General features: G+C 40.6%; 2 protein-coding genes across 18 annotated transcripts in view; one reads left to right on the plus strand and one right to left on the minus strand.

Annotated features, from left to right (window-relative positions):
• Nucleotides 1-6,201, minus strand: part of CEP170 (centrosomal protein 170) — a 103,441-nt gene extending 97,240 nt beyond the window's left edge. For all 11 annotated transcript variants that reach the window (XM_027887286.1, XM_027887283.1, XM_027887284.1 and 8 more), the window contains exon 1: nucleotides 6,063-6,201. The gene's annotated coding sequence lies outside the window, so the exon portion shown is untranslated. The remainder of the gene's footprint in view (nucleotides 1-6,062) is intronic.
• Nucleotides 6,202-6,251: 50 nt separating this feature from the next.
• SDCCAG8 (serologically defined colon cancer antigen 8) overlaps nucleotides 6,252-16,926 on the plus strand; it is a 111,416-nt gene continuing 100,741 nt past the window's right edge. For 4 of the 7 annotated variants that reach the window (XM_027887304.1, XM_027887307.1, XM_027887311.1 and 1 more), the window contains exons 1-3: nucleotides 6,638-6,880; nucleotides 15,155-15,319; nucleotides 15,441-15,523. In XM_027887304.1, coding sequence (XP_027743105.1) covers nucleotides 6,688-6,880; nucleotides 15,155-15,319; nucleotides 15,441-15,523 — 441 coding nt within the window. In that variant the 5' untranslated portion in view covers nucleotides 6,638-6,687. Of the gene's footprint in view, nucleotides 6,346-6,637; nucleotides 6,881-9,236; nucleotides 9,442-10,568; nucleotides 10,638-12,486; nucleotides 12,493-15,154; nucleotides 15,320-15,440; nucleotides 15,524-16,926 lie in introns of those variants that run through there. The other 3 variants (XM_027887308.1, XM_027887305.1, XM_027887309.1) reach the window with 3 other exon arrangements.

Below are 16,926 nucleotides of genomic sequence, written 5' to 3' on the forward strand. Positions count from 1 at the left end.
CTCACTAAGGTTGCTAAAGATTCAAGTTAATGTAGACACTTCATAGAAATAAAGGCTCTAGCCAATTATCGCCAGTACGGCCTAATAAAATAATTAGCATAATGTTTAAAAAACCATGAGAGCATGATGACTGAGCAGCATTTAGAAGAAAAACAGTTTTTGAAAAACATCTTTTATTATGTTTACCAACAAGAACTGTGATACTAAAACAAACACAAAATGACCACAGAGGGCAGTATCACATGTAACCGTGAAAAAAAATGCAGTGGTTCCATAATTCTTACATTAACCAGTTGTCATCCTTCTTCAAAACTCTCTGCTAATCCAAAAGTTAAACAACAAGTTCTCAGTGGTTCCTCCAAGGCTTCCTGAATAACTTCTGCTTAAAATTAAAGAAAATATTTGTAATGGCCAGTTTCACAGGCAGCTTAAAGCCAAAATTTGAGCTGTGTTTTTGACTTGTGAATCACTTCAAAAAGTCACTCCTAAAGGGAGGGTTTCACCCTCACTTTACATGACTATCCCCTTTGGAAGCCAAGTACAATTAAAAAAATGGGGAGATGAATGAGCAAAAGTATAATCATCATTAATCTCACAAAACTAGGGCAGCTTTTTTGTAATAATAAAAATATGTAGAAAAATCAAGATTTTAATTATTAAATTAAGCTGATATATTGCTGAACATGAATAAAAAATTAGGTCATTTTTAGTGAATTGCCTTTTCAAGACACAGTTGAAGAAGTGAAGATCAAGTGGAAAGAACAGTCCTAAACAGAAACTATACCTGACCCAAAAGTTGCAAGCAGAAAATACATGGAAGACTATCAGAAATTACCATATATTGCTTGTACCTTTTTTAATGCTCCCTTAGTACCAGGTTATATCTATTCTTGGAGAAATGATACTGGGTACGAGTCAGAACAAGGTCCATCTATTTGGCCATTCTTATGAAAATTTAGAGAAAAAAAAAAAGAAGTAAAACTACAATATTACCTGTTAAATGTCTTCTCTGTAGTAAATTAAAATTATTAAATTAAGTAGAATAATTCCTTATGTTGAGATTCCTGTGATGGTACAGCTCCACAGGACTAAATAGTCAGCTTAAGTCCAAGGGGGCAGAGAAGAGAAGGTAAGATTAATGTAAGCAGGAAAAATGCATGTTCATGAAAAAACAGAAAAGATGATATGACATTTCAACTTCCTGTCACTTTCTTCCTAATTTTGAAATGCAATCCACTACGTGAGGACAAACAAGATATAATTGAAAAAGCAGAATGCATATTTAGATGGCGAAATATTTGCAATTCAACAGAAAGACCATCAACAAAATTATTTGGGCATGTAATTCTGAGGGAAAAGTCACAAGTACATCTGATTTATTGCACTGAGTGTATTAGTACTTTCAGACCATAATGATTTGCTAATGGATTGATTACAAGTTTTTCATATACCACAGCTGAAGACTAACTAAACACCCTGTGCACAAAGAAACATCTTGGAAATGCCAGGGAGTGGCATCACTTCTGTTATTATGTCTCTGAAAAGCTCAATAATTGCAGTTCTTCCTGGAAAGAAACAAAATGAGCAGAACCAGAATTTCATTTGGAATGAAGTACAGAATGAGATAAGATGACATCTGGAAAAACCACCAGGCAGACTTCAGAAAATTCAGCTATTTGTCACGAACAATACCCTCTTAAGTTTCATGGACTAGATCGGAATAGAAAACATTTTAGTTCACAAGAACAGAAACACACAAAGAAAAAAAAAACCAACTCTTGCAATAAATGCAGCAGAACCAACCAAAGAAGGTAGGCAGTAAGAGGGCTGCCATTGATGGATCTGAATTAGCCTACTAGGCCCACCACTGGATGATGCTGAAGCTCTACAGAGCACCTAGGAAAGGAAAAGTCTACTTTTTCAGTAACAATTTCTCAGAGGAGAAACAAAGTTGACAGGTATGTTGGACTCAAGTGGGAAAAATTTATCACGTTTTACTAAGAATATATTCTATTCAGGGGATTAAAAGAGAGACTATGGTTCAATCTCTGTTTTGAATTTGTAAAAACAATTTCTCTAAACACATACCTAATAGCAGTTTTCTACAATTCACAAAAACCACACATGTCAAAACTAGTAAGTAGCAAAGATGAAACTGAAAATATTTGAAAATTTATATCCTTAAATTCTGTAAAGAAGAAGATACCAATATTAGTCTGGCACAAAAATCCTGCTTATCGTAGCACAAAGGCCACAAGGCTTAACAGAACCACTTCTAGCCCCTCTTTTAATATTTACTTTACAGGGAAACATTTTTTTCATCTGGTGATATGCTCTGAATGTTTAGTCTGTGGATGGGGGCATTTTATATATCAAGGACCGCAAATAAAGACTAAAAACAACAACAAACCCAGTATCTTATTAATTTTGTTTTCTTAGATTTATGCATAACCCGCCTCCTCTCTGATTGCAGGGGCATAGAGGACAACCACGTAGGACAGTAAAGTAGACCACATGTATCTTTGCTGCCGGAAAAATGAGTATTCCTCTCTTCCTGGCTTGACACTGCTGTCCTCATTCTGTGTACTTGCTCTGGCACTCATCTGACCACACAATAAAATGATTCACTTTGCTAATCCAAGGGAGGAGGAGAAGAAAATTTTAAAAAAAGCAAAACAAAAAGAAAAGAAATAGTGTTCTGCTCGGTTAGTGGAGTGAATTTACTTCTCATGTACTTAGAAAACTACCAGAGTCACTGCAATAGAGCCGCACAGCCTTGCTGTACCAAAACCAGGGAAGAGTGAGTAACTGGGAGTACTCCATGCAGAGGCATTAAGATACAAGAACTGCTACTTGGCCTCTTTAATATTCACCTACTCTCAAACTTACTTCTTACCCACATCTAAGACCCTGGATGACACACTTCACTGATATGCATATTTGTGGCTTTTGTTTGAAACTCCTAGGACAAGGAGGTTTTTACACAATATATGATAGAAAATCACATATATTAATTTAAAATATATGGGGTCTTTTGAACGTAAAACACAATTTTAATTAAAAAGATCATTCTACAAAAAAAATACACCTGTAAAATAAAAACAGCACCCCAGCTTTTTGGTGGTAGAGTCAGAGAAACTAAACTACAGAAGAGGACCAAGCATTTGCAATCTATTTCAATATTTTTATGCACATATAACTGTACTACAGACATACATGAAGTAGTTTAAACAAGTAGTTTTTATTCTCTTCCCACCCTAATTTACATGCATTATGTTACAGTTTAAGTCACTTGATCACGTACTGGTTTTCCCTATGACATCTGTCCCATTCAGTGCCCTAGATGGACTCTGATCCAGGGAAACATTAGCATCGTGCACTGAAGGAAGCTGCTCTCTGTGGACCAGTCCATTGAAAATGTGTAGATACAGAAGGATCAACAGCGGAATGGAAGAGATGCAAGCATTCGGTAAGAGCACCAGAAACCCAATAGACAGCGAAAGACCCCCACAGGATCAATTAGTGCAGTGAAGATGTGTACCTTAGAAGAGATACAAATATCTAACCCAGCTCCCAGCTAGCAGATTTGAAGCTCCATCCCTCAGTAACAACTTCCTTTTCTCAAATTGCAGACAGAATCAATTTTTTTTTGATGTTATGAAGCATGTTCTTCAAAAAGGGGGAAGTGCATGCCATTGTGTCCCTTTACAACCTCACACATGCTAGAGTAGATAGCAGAATTTACTTGTAGAAATTCTCCTATCTTCACGGACTCCATGCCTGACTCCCTTGTTCAGAATTTTCTACAGGAAAACCAGAATTTCACAGTTTTTCCTTACTTTGTAGCTGAAGTAAAAACAATCTGCTGTATCTCTGTTCCATTCTGCCCGCAAAGCTAAGAAAAGCAGTGCTAACATGGAAACAGCAGTCCTCTTAGGAGGCTCAAGGAGACATGATGATATCGATACACATCAAGTATCTTTTTCTTGCATTTACAAAAAGTGGAAATGGTATTGCAAAATCCATGTCTGCAACTTCTCATGCCTTGGGTTTCATTCCAGTCATTTGAGGAAGCTTCCAAGCTCCCACCTACAATCGAACTTTGACAGTTCACTTTCACAAGCTGGATGTTTTCTGGTTTGTATGTTATCATTGGAATTTTTAAAAATTTTTGCCTATCAAGTCCGTTACAGCTGATGAAACACAATATAGGAAGAACCCATTGTTCTTTCCAAAAGAATGGATATGGGAAACACCCACCATATGTCAAAAAAACCCAAACGAATGTACGATGAAGTAAGTTTGGTAACAAATATTATAGCAGAATGTTTCTCTTCAAAAGAATTAAAGAAAACATTTTTATCTGATCCATTACAAAAGAGATTTGGACAAAATCCTGTGTATCCCCAGCTGCATTATTCTCTCTATTCAGCCAGCCTTCCTGATCTCCTTCAGACCAGGAAAGGGGAAAAAAAGCCAACAACAACAAAACATTTATATGAAAGTGACAAAGAATTTAAGAAAATTATAATCAAAGCATAAAGGGAGCTTTTTTGTGGTGTTTATGGTTAATTTTCTCCCCTGTTAAATAAAATTTAAAGTTGAGGAGTTTTCATATTAGCAGAGTTTAGTAAGATGGACTTCTCAGCATCTGGACATAAAGTAATTCCCAGAGGAAATTAATCATAGGAAATCACAGCATATTTAATCATGTCTTAGTCCAGTTTACAAAAACTGTCCCATCCCACACATCACTTTACAGACACAAGCCCAAGGCCACGAACACTGTCACAGTGCTTTGAATGGCATTTCAAAGGAAAAAAAATGATCATCGCAGCGCTAGAACAGGCTTTATTCTTTCAAAGTATTTAAATATTTTATGAGCACCTTTGCTTTTACAGGGAAGAAAATAATTTCCTCCAAGTGCAGATCAGTGGATGCTATCTTATCTCCTGTCACAAGAACGCGATCCTTATGTATCTGCAACTCATCAGCATAAGCATCTACATCTCTTTTTTTTTTTTTTTTCCCATCAAGCACTGATGGGCTAATTGTTGGCTCATCTCAAGAAGGTCCTCAAAATACCAAGGAGGGCCGGCCGTCCCCGCTCCTGGTCCGCACGGGCACCACTGCCCGGCAGCTGCGGGAGCACCGGGGGGGCGGCCCGGGGAGCGCCCTCCGCCCCGCCCCTCCCCTCCCCTCCCGCTTCCTCCGCCGCGCCGCGCTCTGTGCCGAGAATCGCCATCGGGTTTTTGTTAGCGCAGTAACCCGTTCGGCCCCGCGGCCGCCGCGCAAAGTGGGCCCCGCGCTGCCCCTCGGCACCGGGGACAGAAACACGCGATGCCGCGTCTTCCCCGGGAAAGTGCCCCGAGAGCGAAAAGCTCACGCCTTCGGGGAAGGTGTTTTCGAGCGCAGGGGACCCGCCTCGTCGGGTGAAAATACGCATTAAGAGAAATGGCAAAACCCGCAGATTTTCTCCGCCACCCTTCTCCCAGAAGACATTATTTCAAAGGAGACGGGGGAAAACGCCGCATCTCAAACGAAGAGTGTCACTGATTTTTTAAATCTGGAGAAAGATGCCGCTTCCAGCACCGGGGCGGTCAGTGAAAGGGGGCAACCGAAAAAAAAAAAAAATTAAACCTCTGGAAAGGTCTCCGCTAGAATCACGGAAATCCGCCCGTGGGAGGGAAGGCAGGAGCGCAGCCCCAGGCCCGGGTGGGTGTGCCGGGGGCGCCCTGCAGGCGGAAAGGTGCGGGAAAACGCGGGCAGCGGGATATGGGGGCGCCGCCCGCATCCTGCCTGAGGCGATGCCCCGTGGCAGCGGCGACATCCCCCGCCCCCGGGCCCGGCGGGGACGGCGGAGGGGGAGCTGACTGTGCCCACACCGTGCCGGGTCCCCCTCCGCCGGCCGCAGCACCCCCGGTGCCGGCGGGCGGGGCCGCCTGGCACAATGGGCACCGGGCGGACCAACAGCGCGACCGCGGCCCCGCTCCCCGCCACGGCTCCCGCCCGACCTGCACCCGGGGCGGCGGCGGTAGCAGCAGCAGCATCCTCACACTCACCCCTCCGAGGAGGCTTCGCCGCGCCGGGGAGGGGCCGTGGCTCGCGGGTGCTCAGCGAGCCGGCATCCCGCGGGATGCGGGGGCGGAGCGCTCGGTGTCCCTCTGGCAACGGCCCCGGCGTTATTCCCTGCACATAGCGGCGGGTAACGGGCACCGCGGCGCCGCCCCCACTGCGCACGCGCCGGGGGACGAGCGGCGGCGGCGCCGCGCTGCGCCTGCGCGGGCCGCAGACAATAGCGCTGCCTGCACCCCCGGGCGCCCCCCGCGCGGGCGATGGCCGGAGGTAAACGCCGCTCCCCGCTCGGGCCGCCCCGGCCGCCCCGGCACCGGCGCTGCGCCCGCCGCGGGCCCCAGGGCGCGGGCGGGCGGACTTGGGCTGTGCGCAGGCGCGAGCGCGGCCGCGATCCACAACAAAGGGGAGAGAGGATGCGGCGACCACCCGCCCACCGCCGCCGGGGGTGGGCGGGGGGCTGCAGGCGGGGTCCCGCCCCCCGCGGGGCGGTGCATGCCGGGACGTGTAGTCCCGGCGGAGGCATTCCCGCCGCCTGGAGGCGTGGCGGGCTCCCAGCGTTGCCAGGCTGAGCCGCGGCGCGGCCGGCGGGAACGGTCGGCGCTCGGGAGCCGCATGGGTTGCGCAGGTGGTTCCTCTGGGAGCTCGCCGCGGGAAGGCAGGACGAGTGGATCTACCGGGGTGCCGCGGTGTGGGCGGGGGGGCAGCGCCGGCGGCTCTCCCAGGAGCGGCGGCGTCCTGATGCGGGCGCCCCGCGGGGAGCGCGCCCTGGAGGAGTCCCTGGAGCGGTACCAGAGGCGCCTCCGAGGTGAGCGGCCCCGGCGCGGGGTGAGGGCGAGCTGCTCAATGCGCGCCCGGCCGCTCTTGCCCCGGTGTGCGCGGCTGGCGCGCCGCCGTCCCGCCACCTCCCGGGCGGCCGGGCGAGGTGAGGCGGCGTGGGTGCTGTGACACGATGGGCTGGTCCCATCGTAACTTGGCTTGGATGGGGCCGCTGCTGCTTCGGGTGGGGTTTTGCTTCTCGGGAGGGCTTTGGCCGCCGTTGAGGCATCGGGGTTCTAGCCATGGTAAAGATGAGGGCGCGAACTGATAATGGGAGTGATTATTTCCCACGTCGTTGGCTGTTTTCGTACCAACCGCCTTGTCCACGAAGCGAGGTATATACCCTGGCAGAGAGCACTTCAGTCTCTCAGCTGTGACACCTGGGCTTCACCGGCTTTCAGATAGTCTCTGTTTAGTAAGGAAGCATCCAAATTCTGGCGAAAGCCTGTAGGTAGTTTGTGGGTGGCACCGCACTTGACGCAAAAAGTTGTGTTCTGGGCACAGTGCCCACACACGAGCTGTTGTGATGCTGTTGAATTGAATGTATAGTTGTAATATAGGAAACATCATTGAAAATAAAAAAAAAATAAAAAAAAAAAGGAAATATTTTGAAATAGCTATTTGATTCCTAGCACGTATTTTGAATTTCCATCTTGAATTAGCAGCAGTTCTTTCCACTGATGATCTATTTCATTTGTTCCAGAAGATAGAAATTATTCTTCAAGTTTCTGTTTATTTTGCCTGTTGCTGAACATGGTGGTAATGCTGCCTGACACTTGCAGGTAGAGCAGCTAAAATGACAATTGTCAAGGCTGTTTAACCGTGTGTAAGACTACTATTTGAGCTCATCCTATCTGATGATTAGACACGTGTATTCTGTTCATAGAACTTATTTACATTTTATCTTTATCTAACTGGATCCCTTTACACTGGGTCCATTGTGTTTGTTAAATAATTTCAGAACCTGAACTTCTGGTGAGCTGTTTCCCTTTACATTTTGAAAACAAGGATTTTTTTTTTTTTTCAAACAGTGCCAAGATAGGTTTGATTTCATACATCCAGGGTTACCTTTCAGTAGAAATCAATCATGGATTGCAAACAACTCGACTTCATGGTGATATAACCTAAGTTCCATTATATTTCTTGAAGAACTTCTTTATTTCTCAGTGATGTACAATTTTTAACTCCTTTAAGCTGTACAGCATTTCTCACATCACTGTTACAAATTTACTGTAGGACAAATAGATCACTGTTACTCTCAAAGTGGTTAAATCTGATTCTTATTTTTCTTCTATAGTTGTACCTCTTGAGGTTCTTCTTCATGTTAATATTGTTCCTGTCATCTGGATTCTGAAATTTCAGGTGGCATGCCTTGGGCATTATTTGATGGTTTCAAAAAGCAGCATTCTTAAACTGTCTGTAATGCTTGACATTATCTGCAACCAGGCTGACACATGGCAACAGGTTATCACCACCCATGCTGGACACCAGAAGAATCACTTTACAGCCTTACTCAGTTTGAAGGAAGGGTGTATAAGTTCTCAAAGAGTAATTGATTATTTCAGTGCCTTTGTTGCAAAGAAAAATCGCTCAGAAGATAGGGAGCCCAAGTGTTCAGTAAACTGTGTCATGTGGCCGGAGGGCAGGAAGCTGGACCAAAAAATCTGCTTGAGACCTAACTGGTCTTAGAACCCAACAGAGTGGCTTTGATAAAATAACGAAGATTCTGTAATTCAGCTTGTCCTGAATAGTGTAGACCTCATATAATGAAAGTCTGTAATGCTGTGTGTAGTACAGAGTTAAGAGAGTTATTTTTACAGCTGGGGTTACTAGGTTACTGTGTTAACTTTCACACAGTTGAGATCATTCCAAAAGAACCTTAAAAATGATAGGAGATAATAACATTTCTAATAAAAAGGTATTCTCAAGGGAGTAGAAGTATTTTGTAAAGGAGAATAAGTGATGTGCTATAGTATTCACATTAATAACTAAAAATTTACGGGCATAATGTGAATGTACGATGGGCCTTCTACTACACTATTGCCAAGAGCAGGGTGTGATGCCTTCCTGTTACTTTCCCGTTTTCTCCCAGCAGCATTAAATGGAGAAGTAGAGCCCACTTCTTTTTTTCTAGCATTTGTCTGGTTCCTCAAACAGAGAACATGTAACTTATTTATGTAGAGTTTTCTGCCTCATCACTAAAGAGCACTGGCTCGCTGTTGGGCCAGAGACAGTATAAGAGGAGGGGTAGACCATCCCTTTTAGGTACAGTCCCTGTAAATCTGCCCTAAGAAATTGTGGACATTATGTTTTGTATTCCACTGCGTTACTGGGCATGGTGTCAGAGAACAAAGGTGCAAACTGTAAGAGGAACATATGAAAATATAGGACTTCTACAAATAAACTTTCATGTTGTGGCTGCTCTATGTGACTCCAAAAATAAAGTAGGAGAGATGTGAAGGCAAAGTCATCTTAGGAAAACTGAGCATGGGGCCCAGTTACCAGCTCTCTAAGTTAGCTGTGACACTGAACCAGCCAAGAATTACACTGGTAATCTTTAATTGTAAGCTTTTTTGTTTAGGCTTTTTATTTTATTTGATAATTGTTTCTAGGTGTTCTTCTGAACACATAATAATCATGTAAGGGTGGAGAATCTGGCAGAAGGAACTGGGGAATGCTTGGGAGTCTTTCACACATGAGGTTTTCTATACCTTAGGCAGGTGCTTTATGCTCTGCAGAAAGTACTGGTTTAGGAACTCGTGACAATGAACACCGCAGCTCCAGGGAACACTTTTCTCTTACAGATAGTAATTTGGTAAAACTGTCTTGAAAAACCACTTAGTTCTCGTATAATGGAAATTATGAAGACAATGAAATCCAGGAAACCAAATTAAAAGGAATCATTATTTTGAAACAGCTGAGTATTACACACATCTTGGAATGTTCTGAGGCGTGGCTAATGAACAACCTGCTTGTTGCGCATTGTTGCATGTAATATCCTAACTAGTAATTGATAGGATACTTTTAGTCTCAAATCTGCTGTATAGTATGTTACTAGCATGGTAGCATACCTCTGTTTGGCAGCCAATAAAGAAGAACAGTTGCATGTCAGAATGATAAGTAAATTCCAAGATGGAAAAAAAACCCAAAAACCCCACGTATGAGCAAATTCTGTTTCAGTATTTTTCAGCAGTTGCTTGGCTGAAGTGCTATCTCAGAAGAGGTACATGATGTACTATTTTAGATTTTTAACTGTCAATAGAAACTAAGTAAAAGTTGATACACTTTTGGATAGGAAAGTTTTCTTTAAATGGACATAATCTTTGTGTTTTCACTAACTTTTCTAATTGTCTGTTTTGTCATTTACTGTTTCACATAAGTTTTACAATTTTTTTTAAGGCCTAAAGAATTGGTGTAATTCCTTCTTCTCTGACTTTTAAGGCCGTATTCTGATTGGGAACCATGAGATATCAGAAAGCAGAGGTGTTGAATTTATAGCCTGTAACTTCATGTTCCTGTAAACATTATTAGAGCTGGACTGTCAGCTTTAGATGACAGACTTACGGCAATTTTTTCATACAGTTGTAGTTTGTTTTCTTTAATTTAGGTTTCTAATGCTTCTACCAGCTGGAGTTATTTTCCATGTCTTTCATGCAATTCTGTTGTTTTGGATGGTTGGTTCCTTTGCTAAACTCTCCATTAGCTCCCAGAGTATTTTCTATGGCATTTCCGAGTTCATGAATGAGGTAACTTTGGTGCTTTCATTTAAAGGAGTGCTCTTTATAAGCAGTGTCTGAAAAAACATCTCTTGTTCAGGCAATGCTAACCCTGTTCAATGCCTTCTCTGTTTGTTTTTTTTTTTCTGTTTTCACTCAGCAGGAAACTGTTCTTACACTGATTTTTATTTTAATTATTTTTTTAACTATTTTTATTTCCCCCCAAGCTGATTACTACTTTGGAAATATGGCTACTTCTTCATATTGTGTTTTACTTCAGAGTTTCCTGACTCTGTCTTCTCTCTTCTTTTTTTTCCCTTTTTTGACAAGTTGAATGGATCTTTAATATGCCTCTAATGTAAAAAAATATTACTCAGCTGTAGTATTGACACTCCCATATTAAAAAAAAAAAATCTACCATTTATATTTATACAAAGATAATTCTATGGAAAAAGGTTACCTATATTATATTTTCAGGTCATAATACTTAGATTTTGTAGTTACAATGAGTACAAAAATTAACAGTAGTTATCAATGCTTCTTTCAGGGCAGTGAAGTATCTGTGTTCATCATGCAGAATATGTGTCATGTAATTTCCAAAGATTAATTAATGTTTCAGTCATGGCTCTGTTGCTTTTGTCTAAAGCATTATGCTTAACTGAATTTAATCTAGTCCAGAGTTGCATTCAAGTTTAGATGAATTGAGAGGCAGGAATATCTTTGTACCCAGAATAATATGGTCTTGATCCTAGATTAGGATTGCTGGTTGCTTGTCTCTGAAATAATAAGCAGTAATATATTTCTTTCTGTGTATTGCTAAGGTGTTAGATAAGTTGTCTGCCTGTCCCTTGTGGCAAGTACTGCCTGGGATTCATATATGCTGGTTGACAACTTGATAGCATTTTTGTGGAGCAATAGCTTTTTTGTTGTTTTTTTTTTTTTTTTTTAATGTATTGAGTTTGATCCCTCAGGTTTGGGTGCTAACTTGCCATTTTTCGTAATTGTCTCAGATCCTTTTAACACTGAAAACCAAAGAGTTTTAAAGAAACAAGTGGTGTTTTTTTTTAAGTTTTAAGACACAAGAGTCCAATTTCAGTTATATCCTCAGCTACTCTTATAGGAAATAGCATATCAATGATGTTTTATCATAGAACAGGAATACAAGTTTGGATTTCATTCACAGAGTTTTGTTAAGATGTAGAAAAGAAAGATGCTGATTGATTTTGATATGCAAATCATAGGACTGCATGTGAGCAGTTTTCTGCAGTATTTTTTACTGAGGTGCTGTTTCTGTAAAATGTAGTTTTACAGCAGTAACCTAAATGAAAGAGTTGATTGTAGGAGCACATAAAAATTAATTACTTTTAAATTAATTAAAAAATTATCATATTGTCTTTAAGCAAGGGTTCTTTGGTGTCCAGTAGTTTGCATCCACAGAGGTTTTTTTCCATTTCTTTCGTATTTAAAAAGAATGTTTTTACATTGGCAGAAACAACAAACAACCCTTCCACTCCATGATGCATCCCTTACTTTGGAAAAAAAAAAAAGCTATAATGTACTTATTCCCTTTTACACACCCAATTCCACTCTTTTTTGTTGTATAGCCAGACTGTCGTGAACCCCTAACTTTTAGTTTCTCAGGGGCGAGTGTTATGCAAGTGGTTTGCTTGTGGCACCAACATTTGCAATTCGGAAATAGGCAGGCTTTTAAGACATTTAAGCAAATACCTGATGAAGCTTTCAAGAATGTGGTGACACTATTCCAGAGGCAGGAAAGAGTAGTCAAAAAAAAAAAAAAATAGACATCAGTGTCCCATTGATAATGGTTTTAATGTGTTTCACTGTTACTGACTGCCCTGTATATTTTATGGGAGAAGAGTACATGGTGTAAGAAGATCGATGTTATGCTTGTGGATCAAGTAGTACCTTTGAGTTCAGAAGCTCTAATATTACAAAGGCAGAGAGAAGTTTTGGAAAAAACAGTACATATGGGCTTGTTTAGTTTTGGTTTGATTTGTTTTTTTGTTTGTCACTGGCTGTGGATCAAATATTGATACTCGAGTTCTCTGACAAACATCTACAGTGAATAGGGAAATGAAGGAACTTTATTGCTATCAGATAACACACCACATAATATGACATTGAACACTTCTTGGCAACAACTAGTTGCAACATAGTTTGCTAAATATCTAAGCCATTGCATCAGTGAGATACTTCTGGCATTTCTCAATTAGCTCTCCCGCCCTCAAAGCATCCTGTAATACTCAAGAAGGGATGAATAGCATAAGTGTGCCAAAAGAGAAATATTTGACCTAAACCCCTCTTTTTTGAGTCATTGCCTTGTGAGCTGTGTTGGAGGTTTGTTATGCCAAATTATGGCTGTTTTAAATGTGCTTTTCATGTTTTCTTTTGCATTAAATTTATTAAAGGGTGGGGTACCCAAAAATCAAAAGAGATGATGTCAGCCATAGGATTACTTGACTTTAAAAATAAGTGCTGAGAGAAGATTAATAGGTCAGAAATGGATGAGGTTTTTATTAAAAACTAATATTGCTGAAAAGAGAGTGATGGTTGGCATACTGGACTGAGAACCATGTTTTTAAATATAATGCTTTTTGAGGTATTGTTTATATTTTATAAGCTGTTGGTCAGTTATCAAGCAGAGAAGAAGACCGAAAAAATGGTGAAAACCATTAGAGTGGGGAAAAAAATCAATTTCCCAGCTTCAGTCAAGATGATGTGAACTTGAAAAAGTGAAGACAGAAATACGTATCTTGCTCTTGTTTTCTGACTTGAACTGCTATTTACCTTTCCCTTTGGAAGAAAGGAGCTATTAATATTTGTAACCAACAACATATGTTATACACTGAGGCATGCCTTCTGAATTCTATCTAGCAAATGCTTAACTATGCTTATTTGGTTTAGCTTTTTTTTGTCAGTGACAAAAATATATTTTCAGTTACTTATGCATCATATCGATTTAGAAATAACAAGCATATAAAAATAAGGATGTGCGTTGCAAAGGATTGCAAAATTTTGCAAAAATGCAAACACTTTTGTAGTTTTAGCAGTTGCTCCAGTAGAAGATTTTACCTTATAAACTTGGCTCACAAGAGTGAAATTCCTGTTCTGTGGGCAGTTGTACCTAAATGTTTCATACATGATAGTCTTAGGGGAGAATAGCCCTCCGAAGAATTCAAGGCTAAATGAAGAAAATAGCTATGATTTTATGTTTCTGAAAGTCAAGTGAGGTTCTGAGAGTGTGGGTTTTTGTTTTGTTTTAAATTAGTAACAATTGACTTAGATGTTACTTAGGGGAAATGTAAAAGAAACATATCTTCCTGTGTTCCTGATAAAGTGGCTGTGAATCGTGTTGGAGCACTGTCTCACCAAGTGTGTACGCTTTGTGACTGATGTACAGGTCATTTTCTTGGTTCACTTGGTACTACAGCAGACCCTGCTTTGCTGAACATCGCATGAAGCCACACTACTTAGGTTACTACTCTCTTTTCTAGTTAGTATAACACATTGCTTAAAGGGAAGTGAAATAAAATACCCATCTTACAACTACACAGGTAGTTGAAAGAAAGAAATAATAAAGCAGTTGTCTGAGGTCCTGTGGTGTGAACTAGACATATCCTTATCTAAAACCAAGCCCACATTTTCTGACTTCTAAGTCAGTTGTCATCTCTCAGCTACAAATCTCTCAAATTTCCTTTCTGGCATATTGGAAATGTTAAGCTGTGTCAGAGGGATATGGCATTTATGATTGGCAAATTTTTGGGTTTTTGTGAAGTCAACTGAATCAAATAAAAAAAAATTAAAAAGGAATATAAGAAAAAAATATACTGAACATTAGAAAAGACCACTACTGTCAATAAGTCAGTTCTTGAAAATAATTTGCATTTATCTGAAAAGGGGTTTTCTGTTGTGTGTGTTGGGGTGTTTTTCTAAAATAGTGAGTGTTCTTATTTATTTTTCCCACTTGTTCAGAAGTCATTGGTCTTTAATAAATAACTGTCTTATGTTGGCTCAGTTTGCTGAATTATTAGTTTATATACTCAGTTATTTGCTTTGTTGTGAGATACATTGCTTTGTAATGTGTGGTGGCATCATTGGAAAGCAAAAATATTGTTCTTGGTTCCCAATCCTTTATGGTAAATAAAACATAGCATGAGTTTTAGGTTCATTGAAAAGTACGGAAAGTGTGTATGTTAGGAAATATTGTAGGGTCAGGTATATTATTACTTGTGCTGCTGCAACAGAGTCCTAATCTATTGAGGGGCTAAGATGCTATTTATAGCTGCTTCTTTGAATATTTAGTAAATATTTAGCAAGTATTTTGTAAGTATAGTAGTTGTTTTGGCTGTTTAAATTAGGAAATTACTTTCAGTGTCTGAGTTTAGGTCAAGTAGTCAAGCTAGACACATGATGACTGCTTTTAGTTCTCTCATGTTTTTTCCAATTAAAATACCAGTTAGTAAATACTTTCTTTTATGTTACTTATTGTGGCTAATGATGGGATTGCTTTTCTTTTTTATTTGCAGAACGTGCTAGTGAAAGTATCCATCAACTGAAATATGCCTTGACAAAGGGTGAGGATGACATTGGATTTGACCAGTCCTCTATGGATGAGAGCCATGATGATGTGGACAGGGAAAATGATGACTGTGGGAATGCGGCCAGGCAGGAGCTGCAGCACAGTCATGCAGGTAATATTACTCTGAAAGCAAACGGTTTAATCATTTTTAGAAATTAAACTAATTTATTTGGAAAAATTAAGTATTTTTTGTTATAATGGTGTTGGGTTTTTTTTTTTTTGTCTCTTCCTAGTTAATCAACTTAAAATTTTACTGCAACATCAAGAGAGAATGGAAAGTGAAGTCTCTCCATCAAGAAGGAAGTCATCATTCTGTGTATGTTTCTTCTGGTTTCCTTTGTGCTGTTTGAATGAATTGCATGCATTATGAGAACAATTTCAGGGAGAAAAAGAAACATTGAATCGTTTTTATATTCTTAAATACACGAGATTGCTGATGCTGTGGCCAGACTTTGGTATGCTTATGACCATAGTGAAAGAAAAAGGAAACTATAATACAGGGTTAGACTTTTATCCTTTTTTGTTGATCATGCAGTGTGGGTTATTTGTCCTTTTTGTTTTGTAAACAGTTGGGGTAAACCATGTGGAAAAATTTCTGTAAAAGCAGCCTCTGTTTTCCTTTGACTGTACCTTAAGGATTCTCAATGGCCTTCTTATGCTGTAATTATGCTTTTCCTTTAAAGGATTAGAAATGTTCATGTAAGAACAGGTTTTGAAGTCCTCTGCCAAAATGCAGTGCTTTCAGTGTAATTTTGTTTATACCCTTGCAAGGGCTTCTAGGTTCTGCTTTCTTGCAGCAAAACTGCACGGAAGCGTGTGCAGTACACAGTTCAGTTACGGAGCAGCTGCTAGTTAATAGTATCTCTATGGGAAAATAATTCAAAGACCTTGTTACAGTTTTATCTTTTGACTTTACTGGCTGTTTTTGGTTTATACTAAGCAAGACAGCAGCTCTTCGCTGTCAAAGCTGAGGTAACAGCAGAATGATCTAAAACCTGTATTCCTGCTGTGTTGCTGTCAGCCTTTGTAAAGAGCCTAGCTCTACTGTCCTGACACTGAGAAACTCGATTTAAAGTTAACTTCTCTGAGTGTTCTAAAATTCATGAGTTTAGTATGGTTGTCCTGACAGGTGTTTTGCCTCACAATGGCATAGGAAAGAGTTAGTGTTTTGTAACTCAAGGGAATGATGGTTGGTTGACCTTGGCATGACATGAATCAGTATCTGTTTGTATTTAGCCTGGGAGGGGAGGGAAACAATCTGTTATTCTACCTTTGGTGAAGTTTTCTACTTGTATTGGAAAGTTTTGGTAGAGTGGAAAATTCAGTAAACAGAATACTTCTATTTAAGAAACATGGGCTAGTGCTTTCAGGAAGTGGTTTAAAGAATGGATGAATAAACAGAGAAAAACCAGGAATATGCTGTATTAGGAGGGTATTGTCTCATTTCTTCCTCTTGAAGTTTCCAGTGAGTGGCATTCTGTGAAGTGGCGTCCTTATTCTTCTTTGCAGCTGTCCTCCACCTGCTTGCTAAATAGGATGTGAAAGTGTTCTGCAGACAGACCAAGTGTAAAGCTCAAAAAAATGTAAAAGTACAAAAGTGTGCACACACCAAAAGAATCCCAAACCCTTATGAAATATGAACTCATCTGGTGATTTACTGGACACTGCAGAAATGCTTCTTTTATGAGAAGAACCCAATACCCCAAGGTCAAGGAAAGC

The sequence above is a fragment of the Empidonax traillii genome, unplaced genomic scaffold, assembly GCF_003031625.1.
Source record: "Empidonax traillii isolate 1590-97213 ecotype Southwest subspecies unplaced genomic scaffold, ASM303162v1 scaffold206:size1282135, whole genome shotgun sequence".
Taxonomy (NCBI): domain Eukaryota; kingdom Metazoa; phylum Chordata; class Aves; order Passeriformes; family Tyrannidae; genus Empidonax; species Empidonax traillii.